General features: G+C 52.1%; 1 protein-coding gene across 2 annotated transcripts in view; it reads left to right on the top strand.

Moving 5' to 3' along the window:
* The window catches only part of PAXIP1 (PAX interacting protein 1), a 39866-nt gene that overhangs the window by 2590 nt on the left and 21097 nt on the right, over positions 1–16179 (top strand). The window contains exons 2-6 of one of the 2 annotated variants that reach the window (XM_043463961.1): positions 43–177; positions 3909–3952; positions 5473–5536; positions 11804–11917; positions 14643–15275. In XM_043463961.1, the coding sequence (XP_043319896.1) occupies positions 43–177; positions 3909–3952; positions 5473–5536; positions 11804–11917; positions 14643–15275 (990 nt within the window). Of the gene's footprint in view, positions 1–42; positions 178–3908; positions 3953–5472; positions 5537–8075; positions 9465–11803; positions 11918–14642; positions 15276–16179 lie in introns of those variants that run through there. The other variant, XM_043463962.1, reaches the window with a different exon arrangement.

Here is a 16179-nt window from a genome sequence, read left to right as displayed (position 1 = left end):
AAATGCAGCCTGTTCCCTTGTAACTCGTGTGCTTCTTTGAAGGTTATTCAGCTTCTGAAAGCCGGGAAAGCAAAGGAAGTGTCCTACAACGCGCTCGCCTCGCACATCATCTCGGAGGATGGGGACAATCCGGAGGTGGGAGAGGCCCGCGAAGTCTTTGATTTGCCTGTCGTCAAGGTGGGTGGTGCATCTACCCAGTGTTACACCCTTGGTCGTGTATCTTGAAAGCGGCGCACAGAAGTTTCTGTGCGGCTCTTCTCAGGCTGTTGGCTCAGGCTTGGGTCTGGGTGGGAAGCGCTTGTAGCACGTCTGACGCCTCGGAGACCAGCCAGCAGGAGGCCCAGTCCTGCACGCCACAGCTTGCGCACCTGCTGCCGTGAGCCTGTTTGCCACGGGCCAGAAGTTCTCCAGGCCAAGAAAACATGTCGAAGGCAGTGGATGTGCTGTCTTGACGGAGACGACGCTGGTGCATTCTGCTCGGAAGCTGGATCGACTCCCCGAGACTCTCCTGGAGCAGGGCTCCCTCGCACCCACACCGCGGCCGGGGGCCTGATTTCCAGGCAGGCAGGTCGGGTGGAGCCCCGCGCTGTCTGGCTGTTCACTGCCCTCTGACAAGGGTCATGGTGACCGCTGGTCTTGCTGTCCCCCCAGGAGCTCTCACTTCCACTCTCCAGCTTGAGAGCTGTGGGTTGTTTATTCTAGAAAGTGGGGTGTCTGCTGCTGGCTGAGCTGCTCAGAGCTTGTTCATCTGTGTCCTGTTGCTGCTCTTGCTGCTGAGGGTCGAACTAACTGCTGTTAAATATGGGTCTTTGAAATTTATGTTTGTAATTTTGATCTTTCAGTTTCGTATTATGCATTTGTTTTAAAATGGTTTTATTTCACTTTTTTTTTTCTTCTTCTTCTTCTCTATTTCATGCTGTTGCATGTGTTATCTTAAAATCAGTATGAAGGTTACCGGTGCTTAATACCGAGAGCCTGGCCGTTAGGGGCGAGTGCTGCGGCAGGCAGCCTGCAGGCCGGCTTGCTGCTGCGGTCGTCCGCCTCACTGGCATGCAGGCTCTGAAACGCTGCCTCGCAGGCGCAGAAGCCCGACTTGTGAGAGGGAGCCTGCAGGCAGGTATGCCTCACAGGAGCGTCCTCGCCTGCCAGGCCCTCCTGCAGCCACTGTGCGTCAGAACCACGCGCGGTTGCTTTGCTCTGTTGAAGCGCAGCGGTCGCGGTGCTGGCTGGCTGCTTCTTTCTGCCTGGCCAGCGGGCTCACTCCACCTGGTCCTTCGTGAGGACTGATGTCAGCAGGTGTCTTGCCTGCCTCCCCTGGGCCGCCTTGGAAGAGAGTGGACCTGCCTCGGGCACCGGGCGCCCTGGGGCCCTGGTTGGTGTCCATCCATTTGTGGCTGTGGGGAGCGAACCTCATCTCTCCCCCACATACTAGCCTGCAGCCTGTTGTCACAGTGACTCCAGGTAAACTGTGTGGACTCTTCATGGGCCTTCAAAGGGCAGCCCCTTGGTAATAAATTTGGGGTGCCAGGGTCCTTGTCCCCAGACCAGTTGCAGCAGCGCTGCTTAAGTCTGGTGACCCCTTCAAGCCCCTTTTTGTAGCAAATATTTTGTAGTACCCCCTTTATTACCCTGAAATGAAATTGTTATGTAAGATAACATTTGTCATAAATACATATATTAGTATTTATATACAAATCGCCCAAACTGGAATGTAAACAGAGAAGGGAGGCAATGGCAGCAAGTCTGCATTTCAGTGTAGAGACCCTGGGGGGTGGTGGGTGGATCCTGGGGGACCTGGTCCTCTGTCCCGCCCACAGCACCAGCTCTGAGGGGAGTGCAGGCTGGTGACCAGGCACTGCTGAAGCCCTGAGCCCATTAGCAAGTCCCTCACAGAGGTAGCGGTCCCAGGAAGGGTGTCCGCCATGCGCTGCCCAGAAGTAGCCGTTGTGTCCCAGTTGGCTGACCACAGCCCTGCGTCTCGTCTCCCGCTGCTCCCGGGCTCTGTGCACGCTCTCCCTCTCAGCGTGCCAGCCTGCCTTTAACTCGTGGCCGCCCCACGCTGTCCAGGGCTGCAGTGTGGGGACGCGGTGGAGGAGTCTTCCAGAGCAGTGCAAGTCTGTGCTCACTCCGGGACAGCGCGGAAGCCTCAGGCCTCGTCTGACCCGCTTGGTGTGCCGCCAGGCTGCTGGCTGCGCTTGGCCGAAGGTGGGGCCAGGCGTGCTCGGTGCCCAGGGCTCTGGAGTGGAGGCTCAGTAGCCATGGCTCCTGGGCTCTGGAGTGGAGGCTCAGTAGCTCTGCAACATGTGGGATTGTCCCAGACCAGGGATTGAACCCGTGTCTCCTGTGTTGGCAGCAGATTCTTAACCATTGAGCCACCAGGGAAGCCTGCCACCAAGACTTTTTAAACCCATTTTTTAGTGGAAACACTTCCCCAGTGGCCTTGGAGGCCTCCTTGGAAGTGTTAATTATGCTGACTTGCAGTGGCTTTATTTTATATATTGTTGCTTGCTTTGGGGATAAATAGCTCCCGATTACTGTGCTCTTCTAGTTCCCCATTTCTGCGTTATTACGAGTGTGTCCTCCTCCTCAGCTGCAGTACCTTATCTAGGCTTACCCGGATGAGGGGTCAGAGCGAGTCTGTTCATGATTTGACGACTTTGCAGCAGCAAGCCCAGCAGTCCCTAAGTGCACCCGTACTTTCCCCTCCTGCAGCCCCCAGGGGCCGCTTTCGGGGTGACTGCTGCAGGCAGAGTGGTAAGGCTGCCTGTCCACGGTGTCAGCTCCTCTGGCCCGCCCACCTGAGTCGCGTTTCAGGGTGCTGAGCTGGCCTTCTGCCGTACCCTCCTGCCGGGGAACTGGTCTCAGGAAAGCCACCTGGTGCTCCACACGCGTTGGCCGCGGAGGGCTTTGGGGTCGCAGCTGAGACACCAAATGGAGCGGGAGGCAGAGCCCGTGGGAGGTTCTGGGGGGCCAGTTCCCTCCCTGTCACTGGAGTCTCCCCAGGACCAGAGTCACGGACAACGTTACACACTCCTTCCTGCTTGGTGGCTCAGCCACAAAGCTACAACTTTGGTGAAATGTGAAGTAACTCTTCACAGATGTCACACATATATGGACTTACGCTGAGGAATTGTTGATGTTACCTGGCGTATAAGGAGAACGCACTTTGATTTCTGAGGTTCTTCCAAGGTATACGTGGTACATTAGAAGTGAGTGTCATACAAGCAGCTGAGGTTTCTGAAGTCAGCTGGCTACTGTGTGTTTTTACACAGATTCTGTGAAGCAGACCTACCAGGATAATGGTTAATGTGATTTTCAAAATTAAATGGCAAAGTAAGATGATTTTTCAAAAATATAATTTACCCAAAAAGGTAGTAAGTAATGTGTTTTGCAGTTCATAGAAGGATCACCAGACAGAAAGGCGTCATGGGATTTACAAACATTGTATCTACTTGGCCTCCTGAAGAAAAACCCCCAAATTCCCGCCTTTAGAGCAGTCAGGACTCAGGACTCCAGAGGAGACTTGGAGGGGTCGTGTGTACGTGGGACGTGGGTGGGGAAAGCCTCCAGCCGTGAAGATAGCTTCTAGCTGGACTAGAGGCTTACGCAGTGGCCCAAAGTCTGACACAGCTGGAGTGACTGAGCAAGTGTGGAAACCTAGAATTTAAGTTTCAATATATAATAAGCTTTTAAAGAGCTGGTAGTGTTTCATTCCACGGTTGGGCTTTTCCCCTTGGGGACTAATAGCTGATACTTGACGCGATACTTGAAAGCTGGTGATTGTAAGCTGGAGGCTGCCTCACTGCTGTAACAGCCTTTCATTCCCAGGAGCAGCGCTGGTCGCGTGGCGGCATTCTGAGTGTGAACCGGAACTGTGTTCTGATTTGCACTTCTGTTTTCTTCCTCAGCCTTCTTGGGTGATCCTGTCCGTTCAGTGTGGAGCTCTTCTCCCGTATCCTTTTTGGGAAAGTGGGGAGGGAGAGGGTGACTCTGGGCCTGAGACCCGAGCGGGCCTCACTTGCTGCGCTTACGTGTGAGTCAGGAGGTGGTGTGTGTGTCCTGCTCTGTCCCTCCCGTGTCCAGGCGTCTGTCCCTGATCCTTGGTGTTCCCCCTGGGGGCGGGGGCCAGCTGCCTGGAAGCAGCGGTAGCCTGGGCCCGAGGCTCGAGTTCTCGTTCTGCAAATTGGCTTTAGGACCCAGGCAGTCTGGACTCAGTTCTGTTGTCTTTGGAACAGATGGCTTCTGTGGTGTCTGGTTAGATGGACTGTTTGTAAAATTCTCGGTCTATATGAACCCAGTCACGAACTATTTGAAGAATAGATTGGGGAAGAGACCATCAGGACATTTTTAGTTTTATATCATGCACTGTTATTCTTTTATCATGTTGGATGGAAGTGTATTAATCCATTTCCACATTAATTCCACCCTTAATGTGGAGCGCCTGCTTGGGGCCCAGTTCTGCAGACAGGGTCGCCAGGGCCGCATTCCTGCCCCGGGGAGCTGCCCTGCACTGCGTGTGGCTTCATTTGCTGCTTCCCAAGTGTGACTGTGGAACACACAAACACCCTCCCCCACACACCCCCCCAACATGCATAGCAGACAGAGGCTCACCAGGACTGCATTGCTGCCCCCAGGAAGCTGCCTCTGCACTGCGTGTTGGCTCAGCACGCAGAAGTAACGCTGTAACCCATTCGAGGTCCAGACGCTCCAGATTCCTTAAAAAGTCACATTTGCTTTGAACAGACTGAAGTTCAGGCCCCTGGAGGTCACATGTGCTGACAGAGAGCCCCGCGCCCAGGGCTGCACGCTGTGAGCCCTCAAAGAGTATGTTGATGGGGTTTTAAGAGCCAGAGCTTCAGGACTGGGACAGACCTTGGGAATTACATACATATTCCAACCTTTGTTTTAATGAAGGGAACGCTGTAGCTCAGCATTGTCTCGCCCAAGTTCACAGAGTATGATGGTGCTAAAGCTAGAACTTGGGTTCTTTTATGAAAGATTCCTCTAGGCAACAGAAGTAATCATGCTCAGGTGAACTCACTGTTCTTTCAGGACAGTGCTGGGCCGGATGTGGCTGTGTGTGTGTGTGTGCACTCGTGTGTGTGCATGTGTGTGTGCGTGCGCGTGTATGCATGTGTGTGCGTTTGTGTGCGTGCACGTGTGTGCGTGTGTGTGTGTGTGTGTGTGTGTGTGTAGTTAGGCGCTTTTCCCACGAGCGTGTGGCGCCCATCCCGCTGGTGCACGTGGAGAGAGGCTCTGAGGGTGTGCTTTACCGCACGCCTCCGTCCTTTCTGCGTCCTTCCCCCTGCCCTGCGCTCTTCTTTGGCCAGCTTACGCCTGCGTCTCTGCTGAATGGATTGAGTGGGAAGCAGAAGGTGGGCGGTGTCCACACGGGCCGGTCGGAGCTGTCTCTGAGCGGCATAGAGGTTGCACTGGTCTCATTTCATTGGACTCTTAATCCGTGAACAACAGAGTAAATGGCTTTTCTCCAGAGTCGTGTCAGATTTTTTTTGGAATCACAGCCTGCCTCTCCCAGGTAAGTGCGGCGCAGTTCCTCTTCTGTTATTTATGTAACAGTTCTGAATTTTTATGTGATTGGACATATGTTGTACTTGTAAACCACCAGTGTTGCTTAACTAAACTGCATATTCAGTATGACCTTACAACAATTATTTAAATATTCATACCCAGTCTTAAGATTCAAAGCTTTAATGGGTGAAAATGTTCTTTCTAATCTAAAGAATTACAGAGATTTAAAACTTAAGCATGAAGACATGTTAAAAATGAAATTGAAAGGTGACAAGGAAACTTCATTCAGAGGTAAAAGCAGAGAATTTTTTGTAGTAAATAAGAGGCTTATGCAGACCAGTAAAAAGTTTTTATGAAGAGGAGTTTCAGATAAGTATAGCAAAACATTTGATACACTTTGTGCGCCCGTTGATAGCCCTGAGATAAGAGTGTCTGGTCTCAAACGTGTGACCATGTCTTCAGTGCTGGCTGAACTGTAGACAGGCTTCCCCGCCCCCACAGGAGTGCAGATCAGTGAGTAGTTTTCTAGAAAAGCCGAGCCGTGTCAGACCCGTAGGAGACTCAGTTGTTTTCCCTGCAGGTCTCGTGTGCTTAGACATTGATCCCAAATTGGTAGAAATAACGGCAGATTGATGCATAAAGGCAGCATTATTTATGAGAGGATAAAATTGGAAACGATCAGATCATCCACCATTTGGAAATATCTAAGAAACTATTTTGGTCCATTATTAATACATAGTAATCTAGAGTTTTGAATTTTGTTTTATAAACGTATGTACAGACATGGGTAATTTTTTAAATGGGGGACAAAGCAGGACATAACATAGTTATGTACAGTATTACATCAGCCAAATAAAATATGTAAGAAATAGCTGGGGAAAAGGGCACATCTGAAAGGGGGACCAGGGCGTCGGCAGTGATAGATCCCGGGAGCAGCACACGCTCAGCACCGTCCGTCCTCGTCTGTCTCAGTCCCTGCCGGAAACCCTCAGGCTGTGAGCAGCTTTCATGAAAAACCAGGCTGGTGGTGTTCGAGCTCACTCTCAGCTTGCTCGGAGTCAGGCGTGGCTGCGGGGCGGGAGGAGGCTGTCTTAGCCCGGTCTGGTTTCTGTAGCCCGAGGACCTCCTTCCGTCTGAGGCTCTGATGCTGACGCTTTGGGTCTCCCCATCTCTGTGGAGGCCTTCGAGAACGGGGTGTCTAGGACGTTAGGTGAGACGAGAAGGAATTTGATGAAAATCCTGCCTTCTTACACCTTTGTAACAGAAGATTATGAAACCAGGTAACATTAGTTTAATACTGTTGGACTATCAGCCAGACTCAAGTTTTTTGTACAGGTGGTGTCACCGTGACCCCTTCTCTGCCCAGACAGTACGTCGAGTGATGTTGTGTTTCTTGTAAATTCTGGAAGTTCTTTAAAATTATAAAATTCTCTCTTCTTTGTTTTTGCTACGTCGATTTAATAGAGATCCTTGAAAAGTTGACTTTTTTCCTTAAGAGTAGGAATTTTATTGGTATTTGTATTTTTCAGTGTTTTTCACATCTTTCTTATAAATGTGTATTTATACGATGATGATTTTTAAAATTGGCTAAAAGGAAGACAGTTTTATAATGGGTACTATGGTTACATGTAATTTTTATTATTTTCTTTATACTTCTCTGTATATTCCAAATTTATAATAAGCATCAGAAAAGTTTTTAAAATGAAAACATTTTATTACTATTACTCCTTATGAGTAAGCACAATATACAGTGGCTAAAATGTAAAATTTGCATTTAATTCTATTTGTACTGATTGGATCTCTGGGTTCATGATTCAGAGCCCACTCTCCAGATAAGAGAGGCAGAGGCCGAGGCAGGGAGTCCTGTGGCTGTTTTCAAGGGTCAAGGTCATAGTGACATGGTATTTAGCAGACCTGACTTGGAAAAATAAGATTATTCATTGATTAGAGTCTGAATATGAGGTGATCACAGGGTTTTAAATTAGGGGTCTGAGTTTGACACTGGAGAGCCTTTTAGTCTTGGAGAAATAGAAGCGTAGTTACATTTGACAAAGGTTTCTGCATACATGACGGGTTATACGTAGTCAGTACCCTGGTGTGTGAGGGCTGGTGCGCGTGGCCGGGCCGCAGGGGGTCACCTGTGAGCTCAGAGAAGGCGGGCCGGGTGGATGGCAGGGTCAGGCCGGCCTTGTGGAGGTGAGATCTGAGAGGAGCCGGCACGGTGGGTGAAGCGGGTGGAGCTGGAGGGGAGAGGACGCGGAGGGGACACAGCACTGTGAGGGCACTGGCCTCAGCGGGACTGCCTGCTTGGGTGGAAAGGAGAGCTAGGAGATACCGGAGGTGGAAACTGGGTGCCGGAGTGAGCTCAATGAGGTAGCTGGCTTCTCTCCTTCGCAGATGTTTACATCAGGACATTTGGAAAACACAGGAAGAAGGCAAACAATTTTAAAAATCACTTGCACTCCCATAGGTGAAACTGATCTGAGAGCTGTGAGCAGGAATAGTGGGCGGGGTAGGAATGGGGTGCGGGCTCGAGACGGGGGCTTGAGCCCCTGTTAGCACCGGGTCCGTGAAGACAGCGTGGGCCTGAGGAGCGGGAGGACGGGAGTCAGAGGGTCTGGGTGACCCGGGGGTGCAGAGGAGGAGCCGACGCTCACAGTGGGGCTCTGCTGGCTGCTCCACAGAGGGGTACGGCGGGTGATTTCCTGTCCCAAGTCAGGAGCATCGCTGGACCTGGGCCGCGGAGGGGAAGCGACGCAGTCAGCCTGAAGCCCAGTGCTGTCCAGGCACAGGGACCTGGGACACGCGTGAAGGCGGAGAAGCGCATCCTTGCAGAGGAGGCTGGGGGGAGGCACAGGGTCAGGGAGACAGCCTTGAGTGGGGAGACAGGAGGCTTCAGAGTGAGCAGAGATGATGGCGGGGGCAGCTCTAGCAGCCAGGGGCTCAGACCCTGCGTAGGTTTGTCGCCAGGGCCAGCAGGGGGACACGCGGAGTGTCAGCTTGAGCCCCACTGCCCGGCTCAGTGCTGCGGGCAGGGGGCTGGCTGCAGCCGCACGCGGGCTTGGGGGTCTGCGTGGACCTCCGGCTCTGGGTTGAGAAGCCACGGGTGAGGTCAGCAGAGGGGAGAGCGGGGACCCGAGGAAAGAGCTGAGAGGCAGCCGGGCTCGGCGGCCGGGTGTCTGCAGGGTGGCCCAGCTGGGGCCTTGTCCGGGTGTGCACTTGGCGGCGGGGGCAGCGAGGCCGTGGTGGACGGAATGGCAGATTCAGCGAGATCGCTGACAAGGGCTTTATGGGTCTGAAGCGGGTCCATTAGGAGTGCCGTTCAGACCCCAGCACCTTCGTGCGGTCTTCCATCACACAGTGAGGGAAGTGTGGTTTTTCTGGGTCCATCACTCACTGCACTTACTCTCACTGTCACTCGTGGCGAAGGAAGCTCTGCTTTATGAGAGTCGATGGCTGAGCCGGGAGTGAGGAAGCTCACAGCACAGTGGGGACACGCTCTGGCTGCTGAAACTTGCTAATGCGGTTCTGAGATAGATGAACATGCGTCTGTCCACCGCGCCTGTGCTGGTGCTGTGTGAAGCGGGAGACAGGTTCCCCTCGGGTGTGGGCAGCACTGGGGTGGGGCGGGTCAGCACGGGTAACCTGCCCCGAGCAGCCTCTGGAGCATGGGCACACGCACACGCGTGCACACGCAGGCAGGCAGGCGGGGCTCCACCGCCGCGGAGGGACTGTTGTTGGCGGTTCTCAGTGACCTTCTGTCTTTTCCCGTCAGGGTGTTGAGACGCTGGAGCTCTTGTTGGAGTCTTCCAGAGCGCTCCAGGGAGAGGTAGGGAAGGGCGCTTGTGCCGGCAGGAGCTGGGAAGCACAGACATCACCCGCCTTCTCCCGAGCCGGTGTTGACGCAGGCTGCGGCCGCGGTTGTCGTGTGCGGGGTAGGTGGTGGGCAGGTCCCCGTGTGTGAGCGCCTGCCGGGGCCTGACTGCACTCTGGGAGGCCCTTTCCATGTGTATCTCAATCAGCAAAGAATTTCTTGACTGCCTACCCTGTGCCTTGCACTGTTCTGGGCCCGGCCGAGGACCCGAGGTCAGGACAGGCCTCACGCCCGGGGCTCCCCTCCCTGGTCTGCGGGCTGAGAGCTCGCGCACAGGAGGGGCGAGAAGGGGCTCCCGGAGCGGCACCCCAGGAGTGTCTGGGTGGGAGGCCTGCGAGGGGCCGTCCTGGTGCAGAGGGAGGCCCCTCCCCGCGGGACGGTCGAGGGGCAGCCTCTGCCCAGGGCGGAGCAGGGCTCAGTGCCCCGCAGGGGCAGCTCGCTGTGGGAGTGCAGGGGCCGGGGTGCCGAGCTGAGGAGGGCGGGGGCCCGGGGCCAGAGCGAGCCGCCAGCCGCGCACAGGTCGGGGGGCCCAGGACACTCTGGAAGTGCTCAGATCTGAGCCCGACGGCTCGAGGAGATGTCCAGGCTTTTTTAGCTGAGCTGATAGATCAGCTTAGGAAGATTTCTTTTCAAAAAAAGAACAGCATTTTTTTCCCCAGTTATAAAATTAATGCTTTTGAAAATTTGGAGAATACAGAAAAGTATGAAAATGTCCCCATGACCCTGTCAGCACTAGGTAGCTATTGTTAACAGTTTGGTGTGGAAAGACCATTCTTCATCACACCGTTAGAGACTCATTGGATGAGCTGGTGCAGGTATGTTCACGTCACTTAATGCAAGCACAGGTCGGTGAAGACTCTAATTCCAGGGAGTTTTCCAAGTTGATAGAAGCTAGAGTTTGGGGGCTCTGTCCACGCCAGGCCTTACCTCCCCCGTGCGACGTTCTTTCCACAGCAGTTTGCTGTGCTGTGTTGAAACCCAGCCAAGGTCCAGGCCGTAAGGTGGACTAGTCAGTGAAATAAAAATAATAAAGCCATGTCTAGATTGCGGTTTTTATTTCATTTGTAATGAAGATTATATGATGATTTATTAGAGTCATATGTTTCATCATGTAGTTAAATCTCACCACCAAATGCTGCAGGATATGTTTTTGTGGAAGCCACTATTAAAAATAACACCTTCTGATCAAGCCTCCTGAAATGTGTCACTGACTGACTAAATTAATGAGATACAAAAGAATGATTTTAAGGTGACTTTGTAAAATTAATTCGTTCTTGTTAGTATTCACAGAGTAGTATGGAATGCAAAATAATTTCTAGAAATATTTGTAAAATGGAGAGTAGATACAGGATGTTAGATTTCCATCAATCTGAATAATGACAGTTAAAAAGAAAAAATTTTGTTAAACTTAAAAAAAAATTAGCTTGAGACAAAGTTCAGAATTCTTAACCGTAATTCACAATTTATAATACGTTATCTAGCAAAAAATTGACTTCAATGATTATCTTAGAATTCACACCTTTGTTTTCCTTAAATGTTTCTTTTGACTTTCAGATGATTAAGTTTTATTTTTTAGAAATCGTTTTTAGTAGGACCTGCCCTTAGTGAAGCAGTCTAGAGCAGTGGGAAGTACAGTTTGGAGTCAGGCCTGGGCTTAGGCAGACCTAGGTTTTACGATGGTGAGCTCTGACTTGGTGAGCTCGTGTGGCCCCCGCCGGGCCGCGGGGCGAGGAGCCCTTGGCACAGTTGCTGGCACATCGTAGGCAGGCAATGAATGGAGCTGTGGGCTCTGCGGTGGGAGCCTCTGTCCCAGCATAAGCCGTCGCATCTGAGCCTCACTTCACCTCTTGCGCAAGCATGGGAGTCACGCCTGTTATGCTTGCCTCATGTCCTGTGTGCTTGGTAGTTACGTATTCCCCTGAGCTTATGCGCCACTGTATTTTTTGTCTTTTATTTTTAATTCATTTCATTATAAGCATTTATTTGTTATCCATTAATTCTTAAGGAATCCCTTGAATATGATCTTTATACTACTGTATTTAAACATTTTAAAAAATGGCAGAGATGGGAGATGGAGTGTGGTGTTCTAGTTCTTTTTCCCTATCATTTTGTTATGTAATGAAGTAATCCTCCACTCAGCCCCTAGAGTGTGGACATAAGTATTTTTTAATTTATTTGGTGACAAGGCAGAAAAGGTGATGTTTATAAAACTTAGGATAGGAGTAAAAGTTACTGTCACAAGCACATAGCTTTCAGCTCATCTGTTTTTCCCACTAACACGCTTAGGTTAATTTCATTTAAGAAGGAAGAAAGTAGATGAGCAGAGTGGTTATGATGTCACATTAAGTGGGCAAGCAAGTCGGTGAGTGTGGTGGAAGCTTGATTTCCGGTTCCCGCCAGGTGTCGCCTGAGGACAGAAGCGCTCTGTGGGCGATGCTTACCTTCCATGGGGGCGGCTGCCAGCTGAACCTCAACAAGAAGTGCACGCACCTGGTTGTTCCCGAGCCAAAGGGGGTAAGCGACCCATGTACGTTCTCCTTTAAATGTCTTCTAAGCATTTCCAGTCATCACATGTCTTCTTTGAACTTCTTTTAAATTAACTGGATTCTATTTGCAAAAGCTGATTGAGTTTATGTCACATACAAAACAGCTTCATTCCACAAAGGATGGGAGATGACGCATTTTACTTTGAACCGCATGTGACTTTTAAATACAAAGAAATTTGGGTTTATTTCATGTTGAGGATCGGACAGATTTTTGAATATTCAGGTTTCCTTTCGTATCGACTAAAACTTCAGTTTTGTGAAAATATGTTAGTGCTTTTTACAATTTTTACAAAGGGTCGTACTGAGTATGATTATAAACGTGCATTTGGAGCATTTCTCAGTGTACTATCCTTAATAATCTGGACCATTTCAGCGGTGTTTGCTCGAGCCCAGGGCTCTTCTCTAAGCACGGGTGGGGTCGTGGGGCCTGGGGGTCCCCGAGTGGGGTGCAGGTCAGCAGTGCAGCCCCCCCAGGACGTGTTAGGGCCACAGGCTGGCTGCCCGCCCGCCCCAGACCGAGTGAAACAGGACCTGCTGGGGTGGGGAGCCCGGGGCTTCTGCCGCGGCCCCACATGAAGAATAAGAACTGCTGTCGTGTGGAAGCTGAGCTTTCTTCCTCCCATGGACAGTCATTTAGAACTTTGAGAATTAAGTATAGTATTCATAGTAGGAAGGTCTTTTAACAAGTTAACGTTCCCATGTCTATCTTTGCCTCCATATTTTTTATTGCCTTCAGTCTGAATCAACACTGCGTGTCTCTCCTGAGTGCACAGACTCGCTGAGTGGGAGGTGGGCGTGCGGCCAGGTCCGGGTGAAGGGGGCGTGGAGGCTGACGGACCACCCGCCAGGAGGGTCCCTTTCCCTTCCCCCCGGGAGCAGGGCAGCCGTGGATGTGTACCGTTCATGGTGCTCGTTCTCTGACAAGAAACGAGCTGTGTGAGCTGGTGAGTGTGCTTGTAACTTAGTAAGCCACATAATCCAAGGAGAAGCTTTGAAAATTTGGGGCGAATCTTCAAGTCCACTTAAGTAAAAAGTTGTATCTTACATGACAATTTAAAAGGTAAGTAGTATGCTTTGGTTAAAGAGCGTAGGGTTTTGTTTTTTTTTTTCCTTTTTATCAACATTGGTTTATGGCTGAAAATCAATCCTTAGATTTTCTGTAGCTAGTTTAAGGGGAATAAAATGTTTGTAAGTTTTAAAACTATGAAGGAATACTTGTAACAGGGTCAAATTACAGTTGGAGGCAATATATCAATCGAGTGGATTTGTCAGACTAGCTGAAAGTGAAAGTCGCTCAGTCATGTCTGACTCTTTGCGACCCCATGGACTGTATAGTCCATGGAATTCTCCAGGCCAGAGTACTGGAGTGGGTAGCCTTTCCCTTCCCCAGGGGATCTTCTCAACCCGGGGATCAAACCCAGGTCTCCCGCATTGTAGGCAGATTCTTTACCAGCTGAGCCACAGGGGAAGCCCAAGAATACTGGAGTGGTAGCCTATCCCTTCTCCAGGGGATCTTCCCGATCCAGGAATCGGACCGGGGTCTCCTGCATTGCAGGCGGATTCTTTACCAACTGAGCTATCTGACCATACACAAAAATAAATGGCACGTTTAAAGTAATTTTTTTCACTTTTGATAAATTTGTGGAGAAAATATATAAATGGCATGATGAAACTATCTTTTCTGTATTCTCGAATTTTTAAAATGTTTTAAATTGAGAAGAATGGAGGAATTTAGTAACAGCCAGAAAACAAGGTATGTTGCTTAGTATTGGGAGGAGGGGGCTGGTTTCCGGGTGTACACGCTCGCACCTCCTCTGAAGGCTGAAGACAGGGCTGGGGAGGGAGGGTCTTTGGGTCCTCCAGCGTGCCCCTGGCCCACAGCAGGAAGTAGGTGTAGTTTAAGGCCCAAAGTGTGAGTTTTCTGGAGAATGGCTGTTAGCCGAGGCTTTAGCACAGGTGGGTCAGACTGTCGGGTCACCGAGCCATGTTTACTAGCTGGTTTATTTGAAGCTGCCTTAACACATTGCTCTCGCTTAGGGTTTCCTTTGTCTCTTCCCTGGGGCGTGCCTTCTGATCTGCCCTGTCCCGTAGTAGCGTCCGCCCGCTGGGCGTCCCTGCTTACAGCCCACAAACCCCGCCAGACCTGCCTGCCCGGGGCCCTCATGGCTTAGCGCTGGCTTCCGCCGCTGTCCCGGCGCCTGTCTGACCCCTGTGCAGAGCTCAATCGGAAGCCTCGTGGGGTCATTGCGACTTTCTGCCTTCAGTGCGACAAGCCTGGTGCACGCCGGCTGCCTGATGGGCAGTCCCGTGGCTGCCTGTGGTCCTGGGGGCTCCGTCCACCGCGACACGGCTCGAGCGGCTCTCAGTGATCACCACGCTGGACGCCAGCCACGCCTTTTGCTCCTGAACGTCCCATGGGGTCTTAGCTCTGAGTGTTGTGTCTGAAGCTGCATTTGTAAATGAGAGTTGAAGCACAGTCTTTTCAGACTACTGTCGGCACATGCGAGGGCGTCCTGTGACCACTGCTGTGGTTCTTCGTGTCTCCTGTCTGGAGGGGTCTGAGTGGTTCCTGTGGGTGAAGTGACCACAGCAGCAGCTGACCCTTCTCAGAGTTCTTGCTTTGAGCGCGTAACGCTGGGAGATCTGATAAACCCTGCAGCTTGTTTCTGTGTATGTCTGTGCTTCACCCACAGGAGAAGTACGAGTGTGCTTTGAAGAGAGGCAGCATTAAGGTTGTGACCCCCGACTGGGTCCTGGATTGCATCTCTGAGAAGACCAGGAAGGACGAAGCCCTTTATCACCCCCGCCTCGTCGTTTACGAGGAGGAAGGGGAGGAGGGGGAGGAGGAGGGGGCGGGCGATGAGGAGCCGGACTCCCCGCGCGAGGGCAGCACGGACGGGAAGTCCAGCCCGGCCAGCTCTCAGGAGGGCTCCCCCTCCGGCGAGCCGCCGTTCTCACCCAAGTCATGCGCTGAGAAGTCCAAAGGGGAGCTGATGTTCGACGACTCCTCAGACTCCTCGCCCGAGAAGCAAGAGAGGAACTTAAACTGGACGCCTGCGGAGGTCCCCCAGCTGGCGGCGGCAAAGCGCCGGCTGCCCCCTGGCAAGGAGCCCGGGCTGATTAACCTGTGTGCCAACGTGCCACCCGTCCCCGGGGGCATCCTGCCGCCCGAGGTCCGCGGGAGCTTGCTGGCGCCGGGACAGAGCCTGCAGGGCCCCGAGAGGCCCGAGGTGATGGCCGCCTGGAGTCCGGCCGTGCGGACGCTGAGGAACATCACGAACAACGCTGACATCCAGCAGATCAGCCGCCCCTCCAACGTGGCGCACGTGAGTCACTCTTCTAGAGGCAGAAATGTCAATGTCCCATTGCAGTCTTTTTAAATGTCCGGTTGGTTATTCTCTGCTTCTTCAGAACAGTTAACGTGTGAGCAGTGTTTTTTGGCCCGAGGGCGTGTTCTGCAGTCTCTGTGTCCACACACACGTGCGTGTTCAGTCGCAGACTCCTGACGAGCGGTGACAGGCCCTGACCCTGCTGAGTGGCACACACCCCATGGCCAGGTTTCCCCCGACGGTGGCGACAGAGGGAAGCCTGAGGCTGCCAGCTGTGCCTTGGTGTTTATGATGAGCTGTGGGTTGATAAAGGGCATGGTGTGGTTTGCTCCTTCATTGAAGAAGCCTCAGTTTTAATTTACAGTTTTGTGATGGGAGCTTACTGTACAGAATGGACCTTAAACACTTCAGTAGCTGTTTTTCCATTCAAGACAAAAAGAAGGCAGTTGGGGGGGGGGGTGTGTCCCTGTGTGTGTGTGTCCCTGTATGTGTCCCTGTGTGTGAGTGTGGCCCTGTGTATGTCCCTCTGTGTGTGTGTGTGTGTGGGTCCCCGTGTGTGTGGGTCCCCATGTGTGTGTCCCTATGTATGTGGGTCCCTGTGTGTGTGTGTCCCCGTGTGTGTCCCTGTGTGTGTGTGTCCCGGTATGTGTGTCCCTGTGTGTGTGTGTGTCTGTGTGTGTGTCCCTGTGTGTGTGTGTGTGTGTGTGTGGGTCCCCGTGTGTGTGGGTCCCCGTGTGTGTGTGGGTCCCTGTGTGTGTGTCCCTGTGTGTGTCCCTGTGTCTGTGTGTCCCTGTGTCTGTGTGTGTGTCCCTGTGTCTGTGTGTCCCTGTGTGTGTGTGTCCCTGTGTGTGTGTCCCTGTGTGTGTGGGGGTCCTCGTGTGTGTGGGTCCCCGTGTGTGTG

The sequence above is a fragment of the Cervus canadensis genome, chromosome 3 (assembly GCF_019320065.1).
Source record: "Cervus canadensis isolate Bull #8, Minnesota chromosome 3, ASM1932006v1, whole genome shotgun sequence".
NCBI classification, from domain to species: domain Eukaryota; kingdom Metazoa; phylum Chordata; class Mammalia; order Artiodactyla; family Cervidae; genus Cervus; species Cervus canadensis.
Note: the sequence above shows the minus strand (reverse complement) of the source record. Positions and strands in the feature narration are given on the sequence as shown.